Raw genomic sequence first — 20,991 nt, 5'->3', positions numbered from 1 at the left:
GACACTAACAGTATTCCATGGGGATGGCAGAAAGTCTATGTTCATGATGTGATTCTGCTAAAACCTAGACATTTTGGATCTTTAAGCTTCTGAATATGATTATGGTCTTTCCCACTATTTCCTGTACCAGGAGATTCATATCAATTCTTATGATCCCTCATGAGTAGCTATCTTCATGTTTGTCATAGTTTTGTGCATCAAGGTGTACATTTCCTTGGTTTCATTTCATATCCACATGATCTCCATACTTCCATCAAACTGGGATCTTCAGAAATTTGAATGGAATAGGATAAGATGTAGATTTTTATCTACTTAGTAAGGTGTGATCATGATTAAAGTAATCAGTGTGCTTACCTGAATTTGGATCCTGACAAGGAGTAATGTACCCATATCTATAGATGCTGGTGAGGCTAGGAATACCCATTGGTCAACCTGTGAAGTATCATCTTTTTGATAATCTAGTCCTTTGTCTCAGCCACTGTATTTTTCATTTCCTTAGTTATTCTCATCTAGATGTTCAGTTTCATGCTGCTGTAAAGACACGAAAAAGATGGGGTGTCTCACAGGTCCCAGGTTACTCATATTTATGGAATTTCACATAATCGTCAATGATGTAGGTCTGTGGTACCTGTCTATGGCCATGTTGTTGCTGTAAATTAAATCTGCAGAGAATGCCCTGCATTTTCAGGGAGTGCTATGGATGTTGCAAAGGGACTATATACCATAAGGCATTGCTGAGGAAACATGTTAGTAGCACAAGAATGGAGATGTGTCCAGGTATCAAGTTCAAAAAAAAAGAAAAGAAAAGAAAAAACTCTTTCGCCTAAGCTTCCTTCCTTAGGGAAGAAGTGGGGGCAGAATGGGGAGAGTTTATTACAGAATCCTTTAGCAGCCAGAAATTTCATTGACAATGTTGTTAATGTGCCTGCTTGCCTGCCCATTGTGAATTCCTTACTTGATATTATTAATGGTTAATGGATGCATCTGAAAATTAAGCAATATTGTACCATTTGGGTAATAGTTATATTAAATGGTTCTTTCCTATAGCATAAAGCTTATCTTTTTTTAATAATGAATACTTCATCTTTTCCAATGTCCTAATCAAATGCTTCCACATTATCTTGAGGCAGAACCAGATCCAGCTGCATCTATTCTATGCTATTGGCTTCAATTATGTCAAATTGTCCAACCTACCCACAGGTCCTAAGGTTCTCTTTTGCTGAGACATAGGCCTGATGCACGTCTTTGGAAGCTCATGATTACCAACTATTCAGCACTAGTCTGTTGTAAGTAAACAGAGAATACTAGGCTAATTTTACAGTTATGAGGAAATCTCTAGAATAGATTTCTTCCTCAATGTTGGCATTCTCGGGTTGATCTCAAGTATTTTTCTTTTCCATGTCCCTTCTCCCTGAAACACAAACATGTACCTCAATCTGCATGGCATTCCTTCAGAGTTGATGATTTCCACTGCAGTGGCAAAAAGTAAATTACAGTCATGTTTTGGCTATAAATAATAATTATTTAATTTTTAATAGCTATTATATCGTTTGGATTGACCAGAAGCATCAGGCTTCTGATATATTGTCATACTTTATTTTATTCAACCAAATACCTGCAGCTGAAAGAGGGCAATACAAGAAATAGTGAACAACCCTTGGGGAAACCAGCAAGTCTCTTTCTGCCATATTATGCTGAAACTTTACTGTTCTTATGCTTCTAGTAAGATGAAATGATTCATCATTTTGGAGTAATTTTTTTTAGTCAAGATTCTTATCTTTATACTTCAAGTTCTGATCTGCCTGTCCCTATCTCCTTCATTTTCAGCTTATTTTGACTGTTGTGCTTTTTCTTTTGAGCTTTAAAAGACCCCTTTTTTCCACTAAGAAAAAGACTCACCAATGAACATCCAAGGTGATGGAGGATGCCCTTTGATGTGCAGGGGCCATGCCTTATACCCCTTAAATTGCTATTACCCTGTCCAGTGTACAGAATAGGCATAATACATGGTTTCTGAATGAATGAATGAGTGAAAGAATGGAAAAATTAATATCTAATTTCATAAGTTATGGTTGTTTAACCTCTTTCATCCAAATTACATTCCAACTGAGACTATCATCTCGAATTTCTGTCAAATATTCTTAATACTAAGTTCAGTGTGTAGTACATGCAGCCATTGCTCAGTGAGTGTTTAGTGAGAGCAAAGTATATTGTATACTTTGGAGCCCTATTACGGAGAAGCCGAAATGTGGAACATAGTCTTTCAAAATCCATACTTTTTCAAATTAGTCAAGTCGAGGAATGGATTTTCACCCTGAAGACTAACCATTGATTCAACAGATTGGTCACTATGATTACTCTCCATTGGACCTCCTGTGTTTGGAACACCTTATAACATTCCAGAGACGGAAAAATCTTTGGAAAACCATCTGTGTTTCTTGAAATATTTAAATGGAAACCTTCCCCTTGAGAGAGTCCTATTGATCCAGTTCAGCAGATATCCACTATTCCTGCAAACATTTATTGAACACCTCGTATGTGACATGAGTTGGAAATAAATGTGAAGCTGGCGATTCTTTCAATTGTAGTTCTTTCTTGCTTATAGTTTGGTAGGCAAGTATAGGAATAAAGCAGAATTCAGTATGATAAATTCTACAATAGAAGCAGGTATAAGGAGCAGAGGAAGCCGAGAGAGGGGAGTAATTAATTCTGTGTAAGGCATTAGGGAAGGCTTCCTGAAAGAAATGGCTCTGAGTTGGAATTCATCCATAACGGTCTTTGTCTTTTGGATGACTATCATGAGCGAAAAATGCCCCTGATGTACTCAACATATTCATTTATAACTCAATGTCATATTGTAAGGAATAAACTTAAAATTCAAACATTTGAAAACCATTGGACTCCTCACTACAGCACCTGAATCCACCTCAATATCCTGTGGTTTGTGTGATATCTGAGAAACAGCTGAATCAAACCCCACTATATTAATGGATTTATATATGTGCACATAAGGCTAATATAATTTATGTTGCCAATTTTTTTATGGTTTCATAAATAGTGCTATCAGTAACATTTCTAAAAAGTGACGAAATGAGCTCATATGTGCTGGTAGAAATTCAGTATATTTTATAGAACACTGCTACTCTTGATATAGCCCACGGGATGTGGCTTTTCATAAAAACCTAATGAATTTCTAGATTTGTCAGCTGTTTCCAAACAGATGCACTCTGCTAACCTAATGGAAACATTCTGAGCCCAGATCCCAAATATCAATAGCTTTTAGTATTGCCAATTAGTTTGTCTATTGAGTAAATTGGACTGTGTGGCTCTTGATAAAAAGTAGCAAGTAATTTTGTATGGATGTTTTAACTGCCTTGCCAGGCTTTGATGCTCGTATCTTTCCTTGCAGAGTTTTAAGTTGAATGTAGACAGTCATTGTGCTCTCAAGGAAGCTGTGGAGGAGGAAGGACTCCAACTTCTCGAGCTTATTGCATCTCACAAAGCAGGTAAATCCTCCTGAAATATTGCAAGTCTTTATGTCTCCAGACTATTAAGAATGAAGAAGCATTGCTGTAAATTACTGCATATATTCACTTCCTTATGTATTATTAATATTTACATTATCAGATTGACCTTCAAGATTTATAAATGTTTCATATACTGCACACAATGCTGTGATACTTGTAAGATGAAATACTGCCTCCAAATGGTCTGTTCATTTGGGGCTTGGTGTTCGCCTGAGTTTCAATTGAAATCACATTCCTGAAAACTTCACTGACATGCTTTTTGATGTAGGTGCTCTGGAAATAACATTAAGATAATGAAGGAGAATTGTGCCTATAGTTATAATGCATATGCATTCAGGTACTTATAGATATCATTACAGATATAAGGCAGGCAGTCTAGAGATACCTGATTATTTCCCTGCCAATTCACACACATGAACGTTTTGCATGTTCTTTGCTGGTCATTGCATTAGCAGAGTTTTGGCCTTAGACCAATTCTTACTCCAGTATTAATGTATTTATGAGGAACAGATTATAAATAAGAAATAGTTTTGTCATTTGGTTATACTTATCCTGGTAGTAAAAGACCATAAGACAGGATGAATTACAGTTTGGCACTTGTTTTGAGCTTACCACAGCTAAATAAGAAAAGAACAGCATTAATCTGATGTGGTAATACTAAAGACTGCTGTCTTAAATCTGGCCCATTTACTATAGTTCGGGTTGAATTAACTTTACCTATTTCCATACATTTTCTGATCATTATAAAGTCTCCACACAGATACACACAGGGCCTTTTATTTGGAATGTGAAGCTGTGGTGTTAATAATTTTTATGTATCGTGATTTTTTGTTCCATATACATTTCTTTAGTCAATATATTAAATCTAAGTCGATTCCAAACCATGCATCTACGTGGTTATCCCATTTTTGTGTCCTTATGCCTTCTGTCAAGTCAGAAATCCCCAACCTCTGTTCTGAGTGGCAGGTGATGGTAATGGTTGCTTAAAATTATGTTTATTGTTAGAAATATCCATCTAATTTGCTAAATGAAAAACAATAATGGGTAAAAGTGCAGTTGAGTTCGTAACTTGTGCTTTCCCCTCCTTTTGGAGAAGGACTAAAGGACATGCTGCGGATGATAGCAAGTCAATGGAAGGAGCTACAGAAGCAAATCAAACGGCAACACAGCTGGATTCTCAGGGCTCTGGATACCATCAAAGCTGCGATTCTGGCTACTGATGTGTCTGTGGAGGGTGAGGAAGGGACGGGAAGCCCCAAGGTAAGTGGCTTGAAGTTTGTCTTATTTCCTCTTACTTCTGTCTTCTTTTGAACTAGGCACCACTGAAGTTTTCTTTCTACTCCTAAGGCTTTTCGTTTTTACTGGGTAAACTTTATATATCTCTCTCTGTATAGGTATGTATAAACAAAATGAAATGGTTAAGTTTAAAACAATAAAAAAGCCTACAACTTTCAAGTTTTCCAGGAAGGGGTCTTTTTGTGAAAAGTGGCAGAGTAGGAGGGGGAAAGTACTTTAGGGGTAGGAGAAAGGGGGACATAAAACATTTAGTAAACAAAACATAAAGCATCTTTAACATGAATAATCCGAATGGTTTTAAATTGTTTTGTTGCAACTATAAATCACTATAATCAGTGCAATCACTCAGCTCTGACATCCATTAGCCGCTTGGTTACAGCAAATTAACAAAGAAGAGAGAAAGTGATTCATTATCTCATTCCTGTTAATGACTATCAGATGCATTGCCTAATTAGGGGATGGTCATTGTAGTGAGAAGAAGGTCATATGCTTTGCTAAAAATCTTTTTGCTCTGAGTGTAAGTTCTCCACAATGGTGCATGCACCGAATACAAGTACTTTAAGAATGAATATTGGCATGTTTTGGTTATCCACTTTAGATTTACAAAATAATCCGTAAAGCGTATGCAGTTACATTTTAAATGAGGCACCTTCTGATACAGTACACCACTGTTCTAAAGGTATCTTTGGGCTCATGACGTAGAAGATAATGGACTCATGAAGTAGAAGATAATTTTATTAATTTGATATTTTCTTACAATCTCTCTTTTCTTTTGTATTTGTTCTTTTGTGAAAGTTGATGCAGAAAACCAGTCTCATAATAGACTAAGCATGGAAATATACTGTAACATGGGGGGAACAGATTTAAGAGTTCATGGCTTCTATTCCTGGCATGGACAAAGTAATTAAATCATCATCAAGTCACATTTATTCAGTCCCCATGTGGATTGGCATTGGGCTAAATGTATACAGAGCAAGTTAAACAAACCCTCTGCCCTCTGAGCCTCACATTCTCAAGTGCAGACAAGGAGAAACCCAATCTGCCCTGCAGTGGTGAGGCCACGCAGCCAGTGAAAAACTTAGGTGGTTTATAGCTTTGGAATCTCGAACAACAACCTTGAACTTATTTGTTGGAAACAGAGGATGGAATGATGAGCTCAGTTCCCTTTAAAGAAGGTTCCATGGAGGAGGTCACATTTCAGAAAATACTTGAAGGAAGGAAGAGAGGTGGCTTGGCACATGCACAAATATTTTAGGAAGTGACGTGATGAAAGGATCAAAGCTGGAACTAAGCATAGGGAATGGAGAGTGTCTTCAGCAGACTTCTCAGGGCAGAAGTGGAGCCCTTTCGAGGAGCAGACTGCAGGAAGAAGTTGATTGGGCTAATACTTTGGCTGGGATGGGGGCAGTGATGATGAGAAAGGACACGACTAAAAACTTTGTTGTGTTTTATTTATTTAACAAAAATAAACTGAGTGCTTACTTTTTAAAAGCTATCCTGTATTGGATGCATTCCACATGCCAGACACTGTTCTACAGTACTTCTGTGTATTCTCTCATTTAATTCTCACAACAAACTATTTAAACCTTATAAATAAGGCAGTCCTATTCTAATTTCCAATGGAAAAAATGGAGGCACAGAGAAGTTAAGTAACTGGCTTAAGGTCACACAGGTAGTAGGTAGCAGAGCTAGGATTTGAATCTGAGCCCTTTGGCCCCCGAGCCCATTTTCAACACCACCTAGAGCACTGCCTGTTACTGGCACTGCTCAAGGTGGGACATGGTGGTGGACAATCAGCCTCAGTACCTGTCTCACGGAGCTTGTGGTGAAATGGGGTGACAGACTTAAATCTAACAACCATGCTTTTAGAAACCATGATGGGCTGTGAAAGAAAAGAAAAGGAAGCAACCAGAGGTTGGACTGGGAGAAGCGATTTAGATCAGGGCATCAGGGAGCGCTTCTTTGAGGAAGTGGCATTCTGTGAGCAGGCTGTGCAGCTAGAGGGGAGGTGGAGAGTGTGCAAGGGAGGCTGAGTGGCTGTGGGCACAAAGGGGAGGGTTTGGGAGTGAGCAGGGAAACGACAGCATTGATTCGCAGCCTAAAAACCTGTCCTTGGCTTTGGTGTGGAGCGTGGGTGGGTGAGTGCGGTGAGTCTGGGTGAGGGTGGGGAGGCACCAAAGTGGAGCTGCAGAGATGGTGCAATCACCTGCGTTAATAGAAGACCTGTGTTGAAAACGGGTGGCTCTATTCACCAGGGCCAGTTTGAACTGGACACTTTTAAATGAGCTCATTTTGTCGGGAGATGCTGAGATGAAGTAAAGAGGATAACTGAGCCAAATGGGGAGAAAGTATTATTAAATGAGAGGCAATGCCAACATTTCTCAAAAAGAGGACCACCTTCCCCAGGCCCCGCCTCAAATGAGTCAGTCTCCTGGGAAGGGCCCCAGAATCTGCATTCCACAAGCTCCCAGAAAACCGCTGTCATAGGCTCTAAGAAGGCCCTTTTCCTACGGTGCTATACGATCCTCACATAATGGGGATCCTCACACAATGTGAAAGAATGTCCTGTTGTTACTTACAATACCAAATAATTGGTATCAACCAAAATGTTTAAAACAGGGGCTGTTTAATTAAATTATGCTACATCTTATCCTAATGAAAGGTTACATAACCATTAAAAATAATGTTTTAGAAGAGAATTTTTAAACATTGGAAGAGACCTATAAGATGCAATTTTATATTTTAAAATATCTTTGAATTTTCTAAGTCTCTACAATGAGTAAGAATTATTTTAACCAGAAAAATAAAGAATATATGTAAAATGCAAGAATTACAAAGTGATTTAAAAGGTAGAATATATGCCATTGATCTGAAGGGACTTGAGATGTGAATTTAGATATTAGGAGGAAAAATAGATACATCTGATTCTTAATGATTTGGGTGTCTCAGTTCTAAACAAAACAAAACAACAACAGCAACGAAAACCCTCTCTATTTGAATCATCTCCCAAGTGAAAATGTCTTTCTTGAGTCACATCAGTCTACAAAGAATAGCATAAGTAGTTTTTCTGGTTAATAGTATTACTATTCCAAAGCATTTTCATGTCACGCTATGTGCACAGTGTGGTGCATCTAAAAGCGGCTACGAGGAGAGGCTTCTGTGAGCGTCTACGGATGTAGAACCTGAGGGAGGTGTGAGAGTCTAAGACTTGGATGTGACAGAGCTGGCCACACCCCAGGCCTTTGCCTCCCAGCTAGTTCTCTCTTCCCCAGTTTGGGTTGAATTTTCTTAGGACAGATGAACTCATCCATGGTCAAGGGTGAAGGTGAAATCAACTTAAGACAAAGAAAATATATTTCTAAATTTAAGCTTAGGAAACTGAGGAGAAATCAGAATGGTCATTCCTTCTGTTTGCTTAATGTTTATGAACTGCCTTCCTTAGTCCCTTGGGCAAGCACGAGGAATAACAGGAGGGGCTCAGACTATGAAGTCAGACTGTCTGAGCTCAACTCCTGACACTTAACTAGCAATGACTTAACTTCTCTGTGCCTCAGCTCCCTCATTTGTATGACGGAGGCAATGCTAACATCCACCTCAAGGAACTGTGATGCAGATTAAGGGGTGCCTGGCATATAGTAAGTCTGAGATGAGGGTAAATGTGCAAGACTTCATACTCTAGTGGTGGAGACAACAGACAAATAATTCTAATAGAATCTGACAAATACTCTAGTAGAGGTAGGTACAAAGTTCTATGAGCACAAGGAGAAGGAAATAACTACCCCCAAGTGGGAGTATCAAGGAGAGACGTGCAGGGGGGTTGATGTTCTAAGTGGAGGGTGGAGGGAAGGATTTCTGCCTGGGTGAAGTTGATGGGCACAGAGAACAGACCTGGGATCTTCTGGGCCACGATTAGGCCAGCTTGCCGCAATCTACCCAAGGCTCACGATGTGACAAAAAATGACCCTTAATGATCAGTGATGTGAGCAGTAATTCCTCGTATGTCTCTAACTGACACTATCCAAGCCGAGTGAGGTCCCTAAACAGAATGTATCTAATCTGTCCTGTTTAAACAGAAATTTTTCTTTCCATATTGCACCAAATAGAGCAAGCTTAAACCCTGGAGTTCACCAAGACTAAAAGCTGGGTTCAACTTTTTATCTATCATGTCGGCCCTCTTTCTGTGACGTGACCTTGAGCAGGTCATGTATGAATTGTGCCATGAAATGCATCTCCTAGCACAGCAGTTATGATCATCTATTTCATCTTAGTCCTAAAAGAGGAACTAAAATTAAAACATAATAAAAAAAATAACTCCAGAATTCATCTTAGGTTTACTTCAGAAGCTACTGGGAACTTGAGAAGCATAATAGAAAATCTAAGGAATATATCTAGGGGGTATTTTTCTTTTTTACCTTGTTTGAGAGACTGCAGAAAATGACTTGGTCTTAGAAATCTCGTAAAGAAGGAGGATAGGAGGAATTTCAAAGACTCTGGGAAACTTCTCCCCCAGGACTCGGCAGCATACCTTATTTGTTGTATTTCATTTTAAAAAAAGTGTTTTCCCAGGATTGTGAGATCTTTTATACATGGAAATAGAAAACAAAATTCACCAGTTCTAGAAATAGAGCTTTGGCATGCATATCCAAGAATTGAAAGTATGCTTGTAATTATATATTTTATTTTAAGATAGATTGATGAAAGTTTATCACCTTAAACTAGGCTTTTTCAGTATGTTAAACTTATGAATGGTGTATAGCTGGAGGGATTTCAAAACACAGTGAATATCTAACTCCTAACAAAGGGTGCATTCTTTTTTTGACCTCTCAAGGCAAAAAACAAAAATCCTGAAAGGAAAGAAGCATTCTTAAATTTTGCACATTGCCTCCTTTAAACTGTACTTATCCTGTTTTTACTTTTTACCTATAGAGCTTGCCATCATTACAGATGTCTTAGAATCAAGGCCAGGATTTCCCCACATGACATCTCGAACTTTGCATCATAGAAAGCACATAACAATGGTTCTTTTGTCCTCTTTAAGGAAATATATACATTTCCAAAATAAAGAATATTTGAAGACTTTATTGTAAATTCAGAGAACTTTATAGCTACTAGAAGGGTGACCTAGCCTGGGTTCCAACCAAGATCTTCACTTCCTTAGTGAAAGGAGATAGAGGGTTTAGCTGCTTTGAACTCTAGGGTTGTGCTTATTTTATCTGGCTTCTTTGAGGTTCTTAGATTGAAGTTGTCATCCCTTTGGAAATGGATATCAGACTGTGAAGGTCATCAATGTTATCTATTCAACAATAGCACAAGAACAACTGATTCACTTTGTTATAAAGCAGAAACTAACACACCATTGTAAAGCAATTATACTCCAATAAAGATGTTTTAAAAAAAAAAAGAACAAGGTTAAGGACATTTCTTAAATATGTTTGCTCAGGCCTACGAATGACAGTTTCAGATATTGGCTGAGAAGGGACGTTTGTGGGTACTCTAACTTGGGTATGTCACTGACCACCTAGCCTTTCACTGAATGTCAAGAGTGGGCAAGTCTAATACTAACACATATTTTCTGTTTGTTTACCAGACACCCAAGTCTTAACCTAGTATTTATGCTAATGAGTTATGGGTAACTTTCTTTAACTGAAGGGAGAGAAAGAGGCTGATTTAGGGAGGACTTTATATGATAATTTTCTCTGTGTTATATAGTATCTCTTGGGTAACAGTGCAGCTGGATATTATTATCCTGGAACGGAATTTGATCCTGATTCTTCCAAAGCATTGGTGAGACAAAGCATTGTCTCTGCATTCTTTTCTTTTCTGGCTCAAATGCTTTTGTAGTTGCATGCTGTTTAATATAGGATCTTCAGAAACAGCTTTAAGATATTGAATGGGAATTGCATTTATATATGGTTAGTCCCACACACACTTGGCACTGACATATATAAAGAATTACTTAAGATACTTTTCTCTTTTCCTCATGCAAAAAAAAGGAGCACAGGTATATGTTGTCAAAGGAACCAGAAATGATATCATAAGCTTAAACTGGGCCTAAAGTAGTAGAAACAAAGACAACAGGCAAAGGCCTGGCCATTATTTATTGAGTGCTGACAGAGGGGCTCTGCCCAGTGCCAGGTCAGACATGAGGGAAGACACGCTTTTCTGCTCAGTGGGCTTATCGTCTCAGTGTAAGCACACAGTGTAACATCTTGTCTAATGTAGATTGGGCTATCTTAGATCTAGAATAATAGATCACCTAAGATTTAGATCATCTTAATTAGGATGTTGGCAGATTGAAATGGAATGGAGTTCTTGATGCAAGCAAATGAGTAGTAAATGCATTACCAATTCCACCTCTTCCTTGCAGAATTCTTCCTAAAAGCCAGTATCCAGTTCCTTTCCTGCTAAACTATATAAACAGTACTGAAATACAGTACCTAAGGAGAGCTCTTTCTTCTACTGTGGATTCTTCAGTAGTCTTTTTTTTGTTAATAGAAGGGCAACTTTTCTTCAAAAATGTTTGTGAAAGACAGAAACAAAAGTGAGTTATTTTTTTGAAGATCAGTTGTGGTTACTAAATTTGTGATGGAATCGAATAAAAGATAGTTCTTCTAATCTCCTTGAGGCACTTAAATTTGCATATTATCAGATGTGTGGGTGGGCCCAAGATGAGGAAATTTTTTAGTAGTCTGCCACTGTAACTAGGTGACTGAAAAAATGATTGAGATGATATAACATATATTAAGTCAAAGGACAGCTAATGGTCAGCCCTATCATGGTCTATATGATGTATAAAACCATAGCTTATCTTGATTTTTCGTACTGTGTTTCCATTGCTGGATGATTCTGGGAGTGAAATTTTTTGGTGTCTCTAATCAACACAGGGAAATGTCGCTGGCAAGAGTAGGTAGCCTATTTTTTTTTTCCCTATTTAGTCAAAGAGTGCCTAATCTCTGAATCCGTAACAACTAGAGTTGCAGAGATGCATGGTATTAGATGCAAAGTTACATTCTGCAGAAAGCAACACTCTTTTACTGGCAGAACTCACATTTTGTAACTCAGCCTGATCTATTTTGAAGATAATATATAGTTAAACACCTTAGAGGTACTTTTTGATATATAGTGGAGGTCAACATTTTTTAAAAAATCTGTAAGTATTTAAGCACAAAAAAGAAGGCAAGATACAGAATTGCTTCAAAAAACCACTTTAAAATTAATAAGTAAATTATTTGAAAGTGTGGAACAATTACCTCAGTGTGTGATTTACACTTTTTCCCCAGAATGTGTTGTTTCTGGCAGGGGAGCGTCTGAGCTGGGAGAGCCCTGCTAAAGGGATTACTTTGCTCTGGCTCTTGTGTTTATTGAGTCACCTAGGACTTCTTATAAAACAGCAGTTTTCAAATGTACACACACCTGCACTCAACACCCTGAATACTCCAAAAGTTTGTTTAACTGTTCTCACACCCAGAGTATCTCTCCCATCCAGTGAGGTCAAAAAGCATTGAGATGTCCACATTCTGGTTTTTCCTTCTCCTCGGAAATTACTTGGAATATAGCCATTTATGTGGTTCTGATGCTAACAGAGACAGAGATATTTTTTCAGTGTACTGTAGTGCTCTTTGCCGCCAGGCCTCACCGAACATCACCAGTCTTACCTCCCACTGTGCCAAAATGAAGGTTTACGTTTCTCAGCAAACATTAACTAGATTAGAGGTCCTGCTGGGCCAGAGTCCAGGGATCCATCTCACTGCGGCTTCCAGGCCATTTTGCGTTGGGTGGGAGTGGTGACTTCTCATCTTTGTACTTATCTGGCCTGCAGAGGCCAACACTGGTTTAGCATTGCCCCCTGCAGGGCTAAGCAAGACCATGGATCTTTCTGTGTGAGAAAGGGGAAAGGGAAAAAGGAAGCCTAAAGCAAGAGGCTAAGACAAAGGAAAAGAGAGAGGGAAAGAAAAGAGAGAGAAGGAACAGAAAGAGAAAGATAAAAGAAGGAAGTATGTATCCAGTGAAGTTCATCTGCCTAAGTTGCTTCATGAACATTAATGCTTTCATGTCTCTTGCTCTTTCTATCTTATTCTTTCCTTTCTCTAGCTGTGGAACTCAAAGCCAGAAAAACTGTCTTTATTTTTGACATCTTAGACATTATTGTATAACCATTGTGTGTGTGTGTGTCTAACATACTCTATTAATGGGGTTAGCATAGTTAGCAGGCTTACTATGGTCTAGGTTTGTATCAAGCCTTTTACCTGGATCGTCTCGTTCATTCTTCCCAACAGTATAGCAGTTGTAGCTTCTGTTGTCATTTTTACTTTACTGATAAAAAACTTAGGCTCCAAACACATATTAGGTACTCAGGCTTATTCAAAGTCTTTTTGAAATCCGTATGTGACAGCGTAAAGGCCAAATTCCTTACCCTGTCATTGGACTCCACCTGCTTAGTCAAGATTCATGTCACTGTTTCATTTCGTTAATGTTCTAGTTAATTCACCATCTTCCAAATGCCTTTTCCCTTTGCTTTTGCCCAGGGCTTTTCCTATTCTCTCTACTTACACTGCTCTTATCCGTCCTTAAAATCGATAAATATTGAATACGTAACTACATTGTGATGTCATAGCTCTGGACAGGACACTGTTCCTCTCCATGCTCACTGCCCAGCAGTAGAGAAAGACACACACATATATAATTCTAAATTAAGGCAGACTGTGTGATGAATACTATAATAAGAGATAGGAACATAAGAAATAGGGAAATTGGGGGAAGGGACATTATTTCAATCTGATTGTGCCTGGGAAAGCTCTTTGCTCTAAGAGAAGATGGATTTTTGTGGAGGTCTCTAATATTCTGACAAATTGTTAGTAGGAAGATATTGAAGGGAGAGCATTCCAGGTAGAGGAAATAACATGGTAAAAAGCATGGAAAAAAGGAAGATATGAGGGACATCTAGAGAATGGTGAACAGCGAATAGTTTGGCTCTTTTGAACATAGAGTGTCCATGTGTTTATGGGAAGGGATGAGGACCTAGTGGAAAATAAAGCCTGAAAAGCTTTGAGCTATGTACTGGAGAGGTCTGAATGTCAGCTGAAGAGTTTGTGTTTTGTTAGTATGCCTTTAGCGTTTTTAATCAACCGTCCCCAACATTTTGGCACCAGGGACCGGTTTCGTGGAAGACAATTTTTCCACAGACACGCGGGGGGGGGGATGGTTCAGGCAGTACTGTGAGCGAGGGTTCAGTTGGTAATGAGAGTGATGGGGAGCTGCAGATGAAGCTTCTGTGTGGCCCGGCTCCTAACAGGCCACGGACTGGTACTGGTCCATGGCCCGGGGGTTGGGGACCCCTGTTTTAATGATTGGATTTAGCCACAGAAAACAGATGGCAAAAGTAGGATGAGAGCGGAAGGACTGACAATGAATTAGGAAACTAGTATAATAACTAAAGGCAGCGAAAGTCAAGCAGTGGCCATGATAATAGAAAGAAAAAAGTAGAAGCGATATTATAGAAGAAATATTAGGATTTGGCATTGAGGGAATGGAGGTCAGAGGGAATAGTTAATGATGATTCAAAGGAATTGAGCATGAACAGTTAGGAGAATGGTGTTACTATTAACTGAGGTAGGACAGATGTCTAATTAATAAGAATATCTGGATGGGCAGAGATATTTTGTAACCTCTGCAGGTGATTCCACAGTGCAGGCAAGTTTGAGAAAAATGATTTAGAGATGGGAGAAGCCAAAAAATTATCTGTGTAGTTATGTGCAACACTCAGTTGAAAATGTAAGCCTGAAGCTTGGAGCAGGGATCAATGCTGAGGTTGCAGGTTTGACAGTACACATAGATTTAAAAAAAAAAAATTTTTATTGGAGTATAGCTGATTTACAATGTTGTGTTTCAGGTGTACAGCAAAGTGAGTCAGTTATACATAAACATATATCCACTCTTTTTTAGATTCTATTCCCATGTAGGTCATTACGGAGTATTGAGTAGAGTTCCCTGTGCTGCACAGTAGGTTCTTATTAGTTATCTATTTTATATATAGTAGTGTGTATATGTCAATCCCAATTTCCCAATTTATCCCTCCCCTGCCTTTACCCCCTTAAGTTTGTTTTCCATATCTGTGACTTAAGTTTGTTTTCCATATCTGTGGAAAACAGATATGGAACCTTAAGATTATTTTTCATATCTGTGACTCTATTTCTGTTTTGTAAATAGGTTCACTTGTACCATTTTTTTAGATTCCATCTATAGGCAATATAGATGTCTTTCTTTGTCTCACTTACTTTGTCTTTCCTTGTCTGACTTACTTCACTCAGTATGACAATCTGTAGGTCCATCCATGTTGCCATAATGTTGACATTATTTCGTTCTTTTTTATGGCTGAGTAATATTCCATTGTATATATGTACCATATCTTTATCCATTCCTCTATTGATGGACATTTAGGTTGCTTCCATGTCCTGGCTATTGTAAATAGTGCTGCAATGAACACTGGGTTGCATGTATCTTTTCAAATTATGGTTTTCTCTGGCTATATGCCCAGGAGTGGGATTGCTGGGTCATATGGTAGTTCTATTTTTAGTTTTTTAAGGAACCTCTATAGTGTTCTCCATAGTGGCTGTACCAATTTCCATTCCCACCAACAGTGTAAGAGGGGTCCCTTTTCTCCACATCCTCTCCAGCATTTGTTGTTTGTAGATTTTTTGATAATGGCCATTCTGACTGGTGTGAGTTGATACCTCGCTGTAGTTTTGATTAGCATTTCTCTAATAATTAGTGATGTTGACCATCTTTTCATGTGCTTTTTGGCCATCTATGTCTTCCTTGGAGAAATGTCTATTTAGGTCTTCTGCCCATTTTTGGATTGGGTTTTTTGTTTTTTTGATATTGAGCTGCATAAGCTATTTGTATATTTTGGAGATTAATCCCTTGTCAGTTGCTTCATTTGTAAATATTTTCCCATTCTGAGGATTGTCTTTTCGTTTTGTTTATGGTTTCCTTTGCTGTGCAAAAGCTTTTAAGTTTCATTAGGTCCCATTTGTTCATTTTTGTTTTTATTTTCATTACTCTAGGAGGTGAATCAAAAAAGATCTCGCTGTGATTTATGTCAAAGAGTGTTCTGCCTATGTTTTCCTCCAAGAGTTTTATAGTATCCAGCCTTACATTTAGGTCTTTAATCCACTTTGTTTATTTTTGTGTATGGTATTAGGGAGTGTTCTAATTTCATTCTTTTACATGTAGCTGTCCAGGTTTCTCAGCACCACTTATTGAAGAGACTATCTTTTCTCCATTGTATATTCTTGCCACCTTTGTCATAGATTAGGTGACCATAGGTGTGTGGGTTTATCTCTGGACTTTCTATCCTGTTCCATTGATCTATATTTCTGTTTTTGTGCCAGTACCATATTGTCTTGATTACTGTAGCTTTGTAGTATAGTCTGAAGTCAGGGAGCCTGATTCCTCCAGCTCTATTTTTCTTTCTCAGTATTGCTTTAGCTATTTGGAGTCTTTTGTGTTTCCATACAAATTGTAAGATTTTTTTGTTCTAATATTCTGTGAAAAATGCCACTGATAATTTGATAGGGAAGTCCATGTAGATTTAATAGCTGTAGCCTTGGAAGTTGATATTGACAAGAAAAGCCTATTGTGTGAGAATGAAGGAGAAGTATGATAGAACCTTGAGGGATGTCTAGGGTAACTGAGAGCAAGGACGTCATATTACAACTGGGGATTAAGTGAGAATATACATGCTCAATAGTGAAACTCCCAGCTCTTGCCTCCCAGAATGCTGTTAACCAGGGGATAGTAGGAATGTAGTTAAAAGGAAATTTTCATGGGGTAGGGGTGACCTTAGCATGTTTATAGGTTAGAGAATAGGAATAGTTAAAAAGGGATGGTTGAAGAAGATAGTTGCAAGAAGGATGAGAAAGAAGATGAATTGGCACAATGATTCAGATGTTGGAGAGGAAGTGAGTCAGGTGGAGCTGTGAATTTCAGGAAGGGAGGGTATGTCTTATGAGATAGGAGAGAAAGAAAGAATATTGAGTGGTAAGCAATGGTAAAGAGGGAAGGAAGCCAAAGGATTTAGAACAAAGGCAAAGTCAATGTGATTAGTCAGTGAGGCAATTATATGAATAGAGAGAGGGTTGAGAGTGAGGAGGGACTGGAGAACAAGAGTGAGATTCAAATCCCACCTTCTCAATAGAGATTTCCTGCAACTTTCCAGTCCTAGGTGATTGCTATTCCTTCTAAACTATATTGTATTTACTATTTGTACCATACATTTGGTGATTAGTCACACACAGCCTTGTGACCCATTTCCGTTGTTGTCTTGAGCTCTCATTTATACCTTTTGTAAGTTAACTTTTAAGGTGATTACACTCCATGACTAAAAAGTCCTCAGGGCAGCGACTACATCCTAAAGTTCTTTGTTTTGCTCGCTTTAAACTTTATTTGAGCTAAAAGTATATATTTAAAAATTTTTAATTGGTCGATATAATATTATTATTAAAGTTAAAGACAGCACTCCCCTTTATCTTCTCATCTTTTAATCTTAGCTGTGTAAATAATGACACAATCCTATCTTACCATCTGATCTTCCTCTCTACAGTTCTCTTGCATTTCCTTTGCCTCTTGCTTTTTACTGTAAATAAAACAATCTTTAAAAGAGCTGTTTCACCTCTTTCTCCCCAAATAACTAGTAATTTATATGATAAAGAAGAAGTGTGATATTATTTACTTACCTTTTTTTTTTGTATTTCCTTGAATCACTTAGTTAATTGTTTTAATAGGCTGTTAGTTTTTTGTTTTTTGTTTTTTTTGGTTTCTATTTAAACAGACTTGCTGAAAAAAATATATTCTGAGTTGCTTTGAAAAAGATTAAAAGCATCTAATGTGACTTAGCAGCTGACCAGCACACTGGTTGATGAAATATATACTCTTTGCTCGAAAGCTCTCTAACAAGATTAGGTGAGATTGAACCTGAGAAGGTAAAGGTTTCTAAATTGACATAAACTCAAAGGACAGAACTAAATCATACTACTATTTGAATCTCTAACAAAGCCTAATCTTTGACATATTATATTTGGTACACTATAATCTGTGTACATACACATCCTTCTAGTAAATGATGAATGAGGTTTAGCTAACATAATGTAGTTTATTATATTCTTTTATACTCTTCTAGACCTTTGTAGGAAATTTAAGGTTGGGGAGGTCTGCTTTGTAAAATGTCCCAGATCACTTCACTGGAACAGAGTCTCTATAGAACACACATGCATGCGTTTTTCCAAAACAGCTTGGTCAAATGTATTTCCCTACTGTCATTCATCTGATGCCTTGTCTGGCTGTCATTAGATAGATAGGGGGAAATATTGAATTTCACTGGATAGTTCCGTCTGGCTAAAACCGGTAAAACCAATACTTTCTGATGGGAATTTTTGGTCCAGTTGTGAAACCAGAAAGAAATTAGTAAAGTTTCATCAGCATATTTGACCTTCAGTACTTATCTGAACCTTCTCAGATTCATCCATAATTTGAGGGCTATGCTTTTTGAATTATGTAGAATTTTGAAAAACTCTGTCTCAGATTTTTTCTCCTTTTCAGTCCCTCATCCCCAAAGCTTTTATTTCTTTCCTATCTGAAAGTAACTAATAACCACATGATGTAAACTTGCGATTCCAATGCTGAGCAGGCTCAATAGTATCAGTGAAATTGACTCTTGTAGGACGATGCCGACCAGCTTAATGTGTTGGAATTTTTCCCGTTACTTAAGACCTCAGAGGTTACAGAACCTGGCCTGTTGTATATAACAAGTGCTTTATACTGACCCCCTTTTCTGGTCACACACTGTTTCTCCTCTTTGCAAACTCTTCTGAGAATTACATATTTATAAAATAGCATCTTTCTGGACCCCACTGCCCATTCTCATTCATGAAGTTCTTGTGTCACGAGTTTTTTCTTTCAAATAAATTAGATTAACATGACAACAGAAAACAAAATGTATTTCTTCAAATTATCATTAAATAGTGCTAATAATAATGTTGCATTTTGGAATGAAATGAAATCATCTCATTTCCGAATAATTGAGAATTTTATAACTGTTACTGTAAATCAGTAATTGAAAATTTTCCCCCTTTTTTATTTTGGTTGAAGGCTAAGAGTTATTAACTGTGTAATATAGAACAAAGAGAACAGTGATGTGAACAAAGATATCACTGGATAAAGGTAAACTTGATGTTCTGAGTGTTTTTTCTTCCCTTTTAATTACTTTTGTATTTTATCCAATTGTGAAGTAGTTTTCAGTTGTATTACTGCTTCAGACCTTTGACAAATATCATCTTCTGTTGTTATCTGCAGATTTCTTTTAGTCTCAGTTGTACACAAAAAGCTTAATGACTATTCTCCTTTGGCTAATGCACAAAAAGGAAATCAGGTAAAAGAGTTTGAAGATAGAATTTCTTTGGAAATCTTGCATTTTAAGCAGTCGCTGTCTTACAACAGCTTCTTTCAGTGAATACCTGGAAATTGAAACTCCTGTTGTGTGTACTTTTCCTAGGCAATCAATAGTTCTCTCTCTTCCTGTAAATGGGAAAATTGGATATTAGGGAGTATAGGCACACTTCTCCTCCTAAAAGGGATGTGGGTTGGGGATGTTGCACTAATGATACAATCAGCAGCAGCAGCATCAAACAACGGTTATTAAAGTCATCAAACCACGACTACGTGATGACTTTAGCCACAGTCACTTTATTGAAATTATCCTCATCGGTGTTCACTCATGACTTCTTGGTTATCAAATAAAGCAGTCTCTGAGCCTCAGCTCCCTAATTTATAAACAAAACATTTGATCCTGATTAGTGGTTTTAATTGATAAATTATTAGCCAATAGTTTTATTCAAAATAAATGTTATTCATAATCCCAATATAGAAAACAAACCAAAGTGAAATTTCTTGGTTGACTCAGAACCTGGAGGCTTTGTCCCCTGCTTGCTACCACCTGGACCTTCTATAGCCCTACCTGTCCCCAACCTCTGCAGAGCTCACAGGTTCCGTAGGATGAAGTTCTGAAACTAGCCTCCCAATTTGACCTTCTTGTCTGTGCCTCTTTTCCATTTGCACCGTGACTCACCTACGCAGGATGCTTCAGTGGTTTTCCATTGCCTGCCTATAAAGTTCCTTCCTTTTGAGCATTGTTCCTTTGAGTCTCTTGTCTTCCTTTGCAACATGGGCTTACTTCTAGCCTCCAGAACTGCTCAACTTGTCCTTTTTTCTATGCTCGTCTCATTCTGCTCCTTATATCTTTGCCCATCTCTAACTGTTCAGTCCTTTTCACTCTCACCCAATACCCATCTAAGTCAAATGACTCAATTTTCTCAACGTTCCTAAAGCATTTGTACCTCAATTATAGCACATATCACATTCTGTCTTTGAATTTTGTATTAAAGTTGTCCCTCAGGCTGTTTGCTGTCTGAAGGTAGGGAACTATTTCTTGTTAATCGTTCTATACACTGCAGTGCTCAACATATGTCCCTTAAAGTCTACTTTCAAAAATGCTTGTCAGTAAACAAAACACTTACAACAGAAATCAAAGTCCTTCAATTATGTGGGTATTCTTTAGATTATTTATTTCTGTTAGTCCCTTATTCTGTTAGTCTGTTAGTCCCAGTTTTGTAAACTGATCTATATTCTCTGATGTTATGTAGATTACAATGATTAAATTTAATCGATATGATGGAATCTAGACCAGTTATATAAGACTAAAGTGAAGTATCTTTTTAATGCAAAATGTTTTATAGCTTTGCATTTCATAATAAAAAGAAAAAGGAAAAACAAAGCAACCTACTATGTGTTTGGAAATTTGCCTTTTCTTGACATTTTTTTTCCTTGATATTTTAAATAGGGTTATTTATGAGTTAGTTAGCTCACTGACATCCTAGACATACCAGTTATATATTAATAAGTGTGACATCTGTACTAACACTATAATTTTTAATTTTCATTTAAATAGTTGTTATTGAGCTCCCAGGGAGGACAATGAAATGTGTAATTTCAATAAAGTATATCTTTTTGTATTTATTTTTCTGTTTCCTGTAAGTTCTATAAGATTATCATCCCTTAATAGAATATGTCTGAGAATTCAATTAAGTTAAATGAAAGTTACAAAAGCTGGTAAAGG

The 20,991-nt window shown here is 37.6% G+C and overlaps 1 protein-coding gene across 1 annotated transcript in view; it reads left to right on the top strand.

Annotated features, from left to right (window-relative positions):
* AKAP6 (A-kinase anchoring protein 6) overlaps positions 1–20,991 on the top strand; it is a 373,547-nt gene that overhangs the window by 142,935 nt on the left and 209,621 nt on the right. The window contains exons 5-6 of the mRNA XM_060143847.1: positions 3,410–3,506; positions 4,624–4,787. Coding sequence (XP_059999830.1) covers positions 3,410–3,506; positions 4,624–4,787 — 261 coding nt within the window. The remainder of the gene's footprint in view (positions 1–3,409; positions 3,507–4,623; positions 4,788–20,991) is intronic.

This window comes from Lagenorhynchus albirostris, chromosome 1 (genome assembly GCF_949774975.1).
Source record: "Lagenorhynchus albirostris chromosome 1, mLagAlb1.1, whole genome shotgun sequence".
NCBI lineage: Eukaryota > Metazoa > Chordata > Mammalia > Artiodactyla > Delphinidae > Lagenorhynchus > Lagenorhynchus albirostris.
This window is presented reverse-complemented; position numbering and strand designations above follow the sequence as displayed.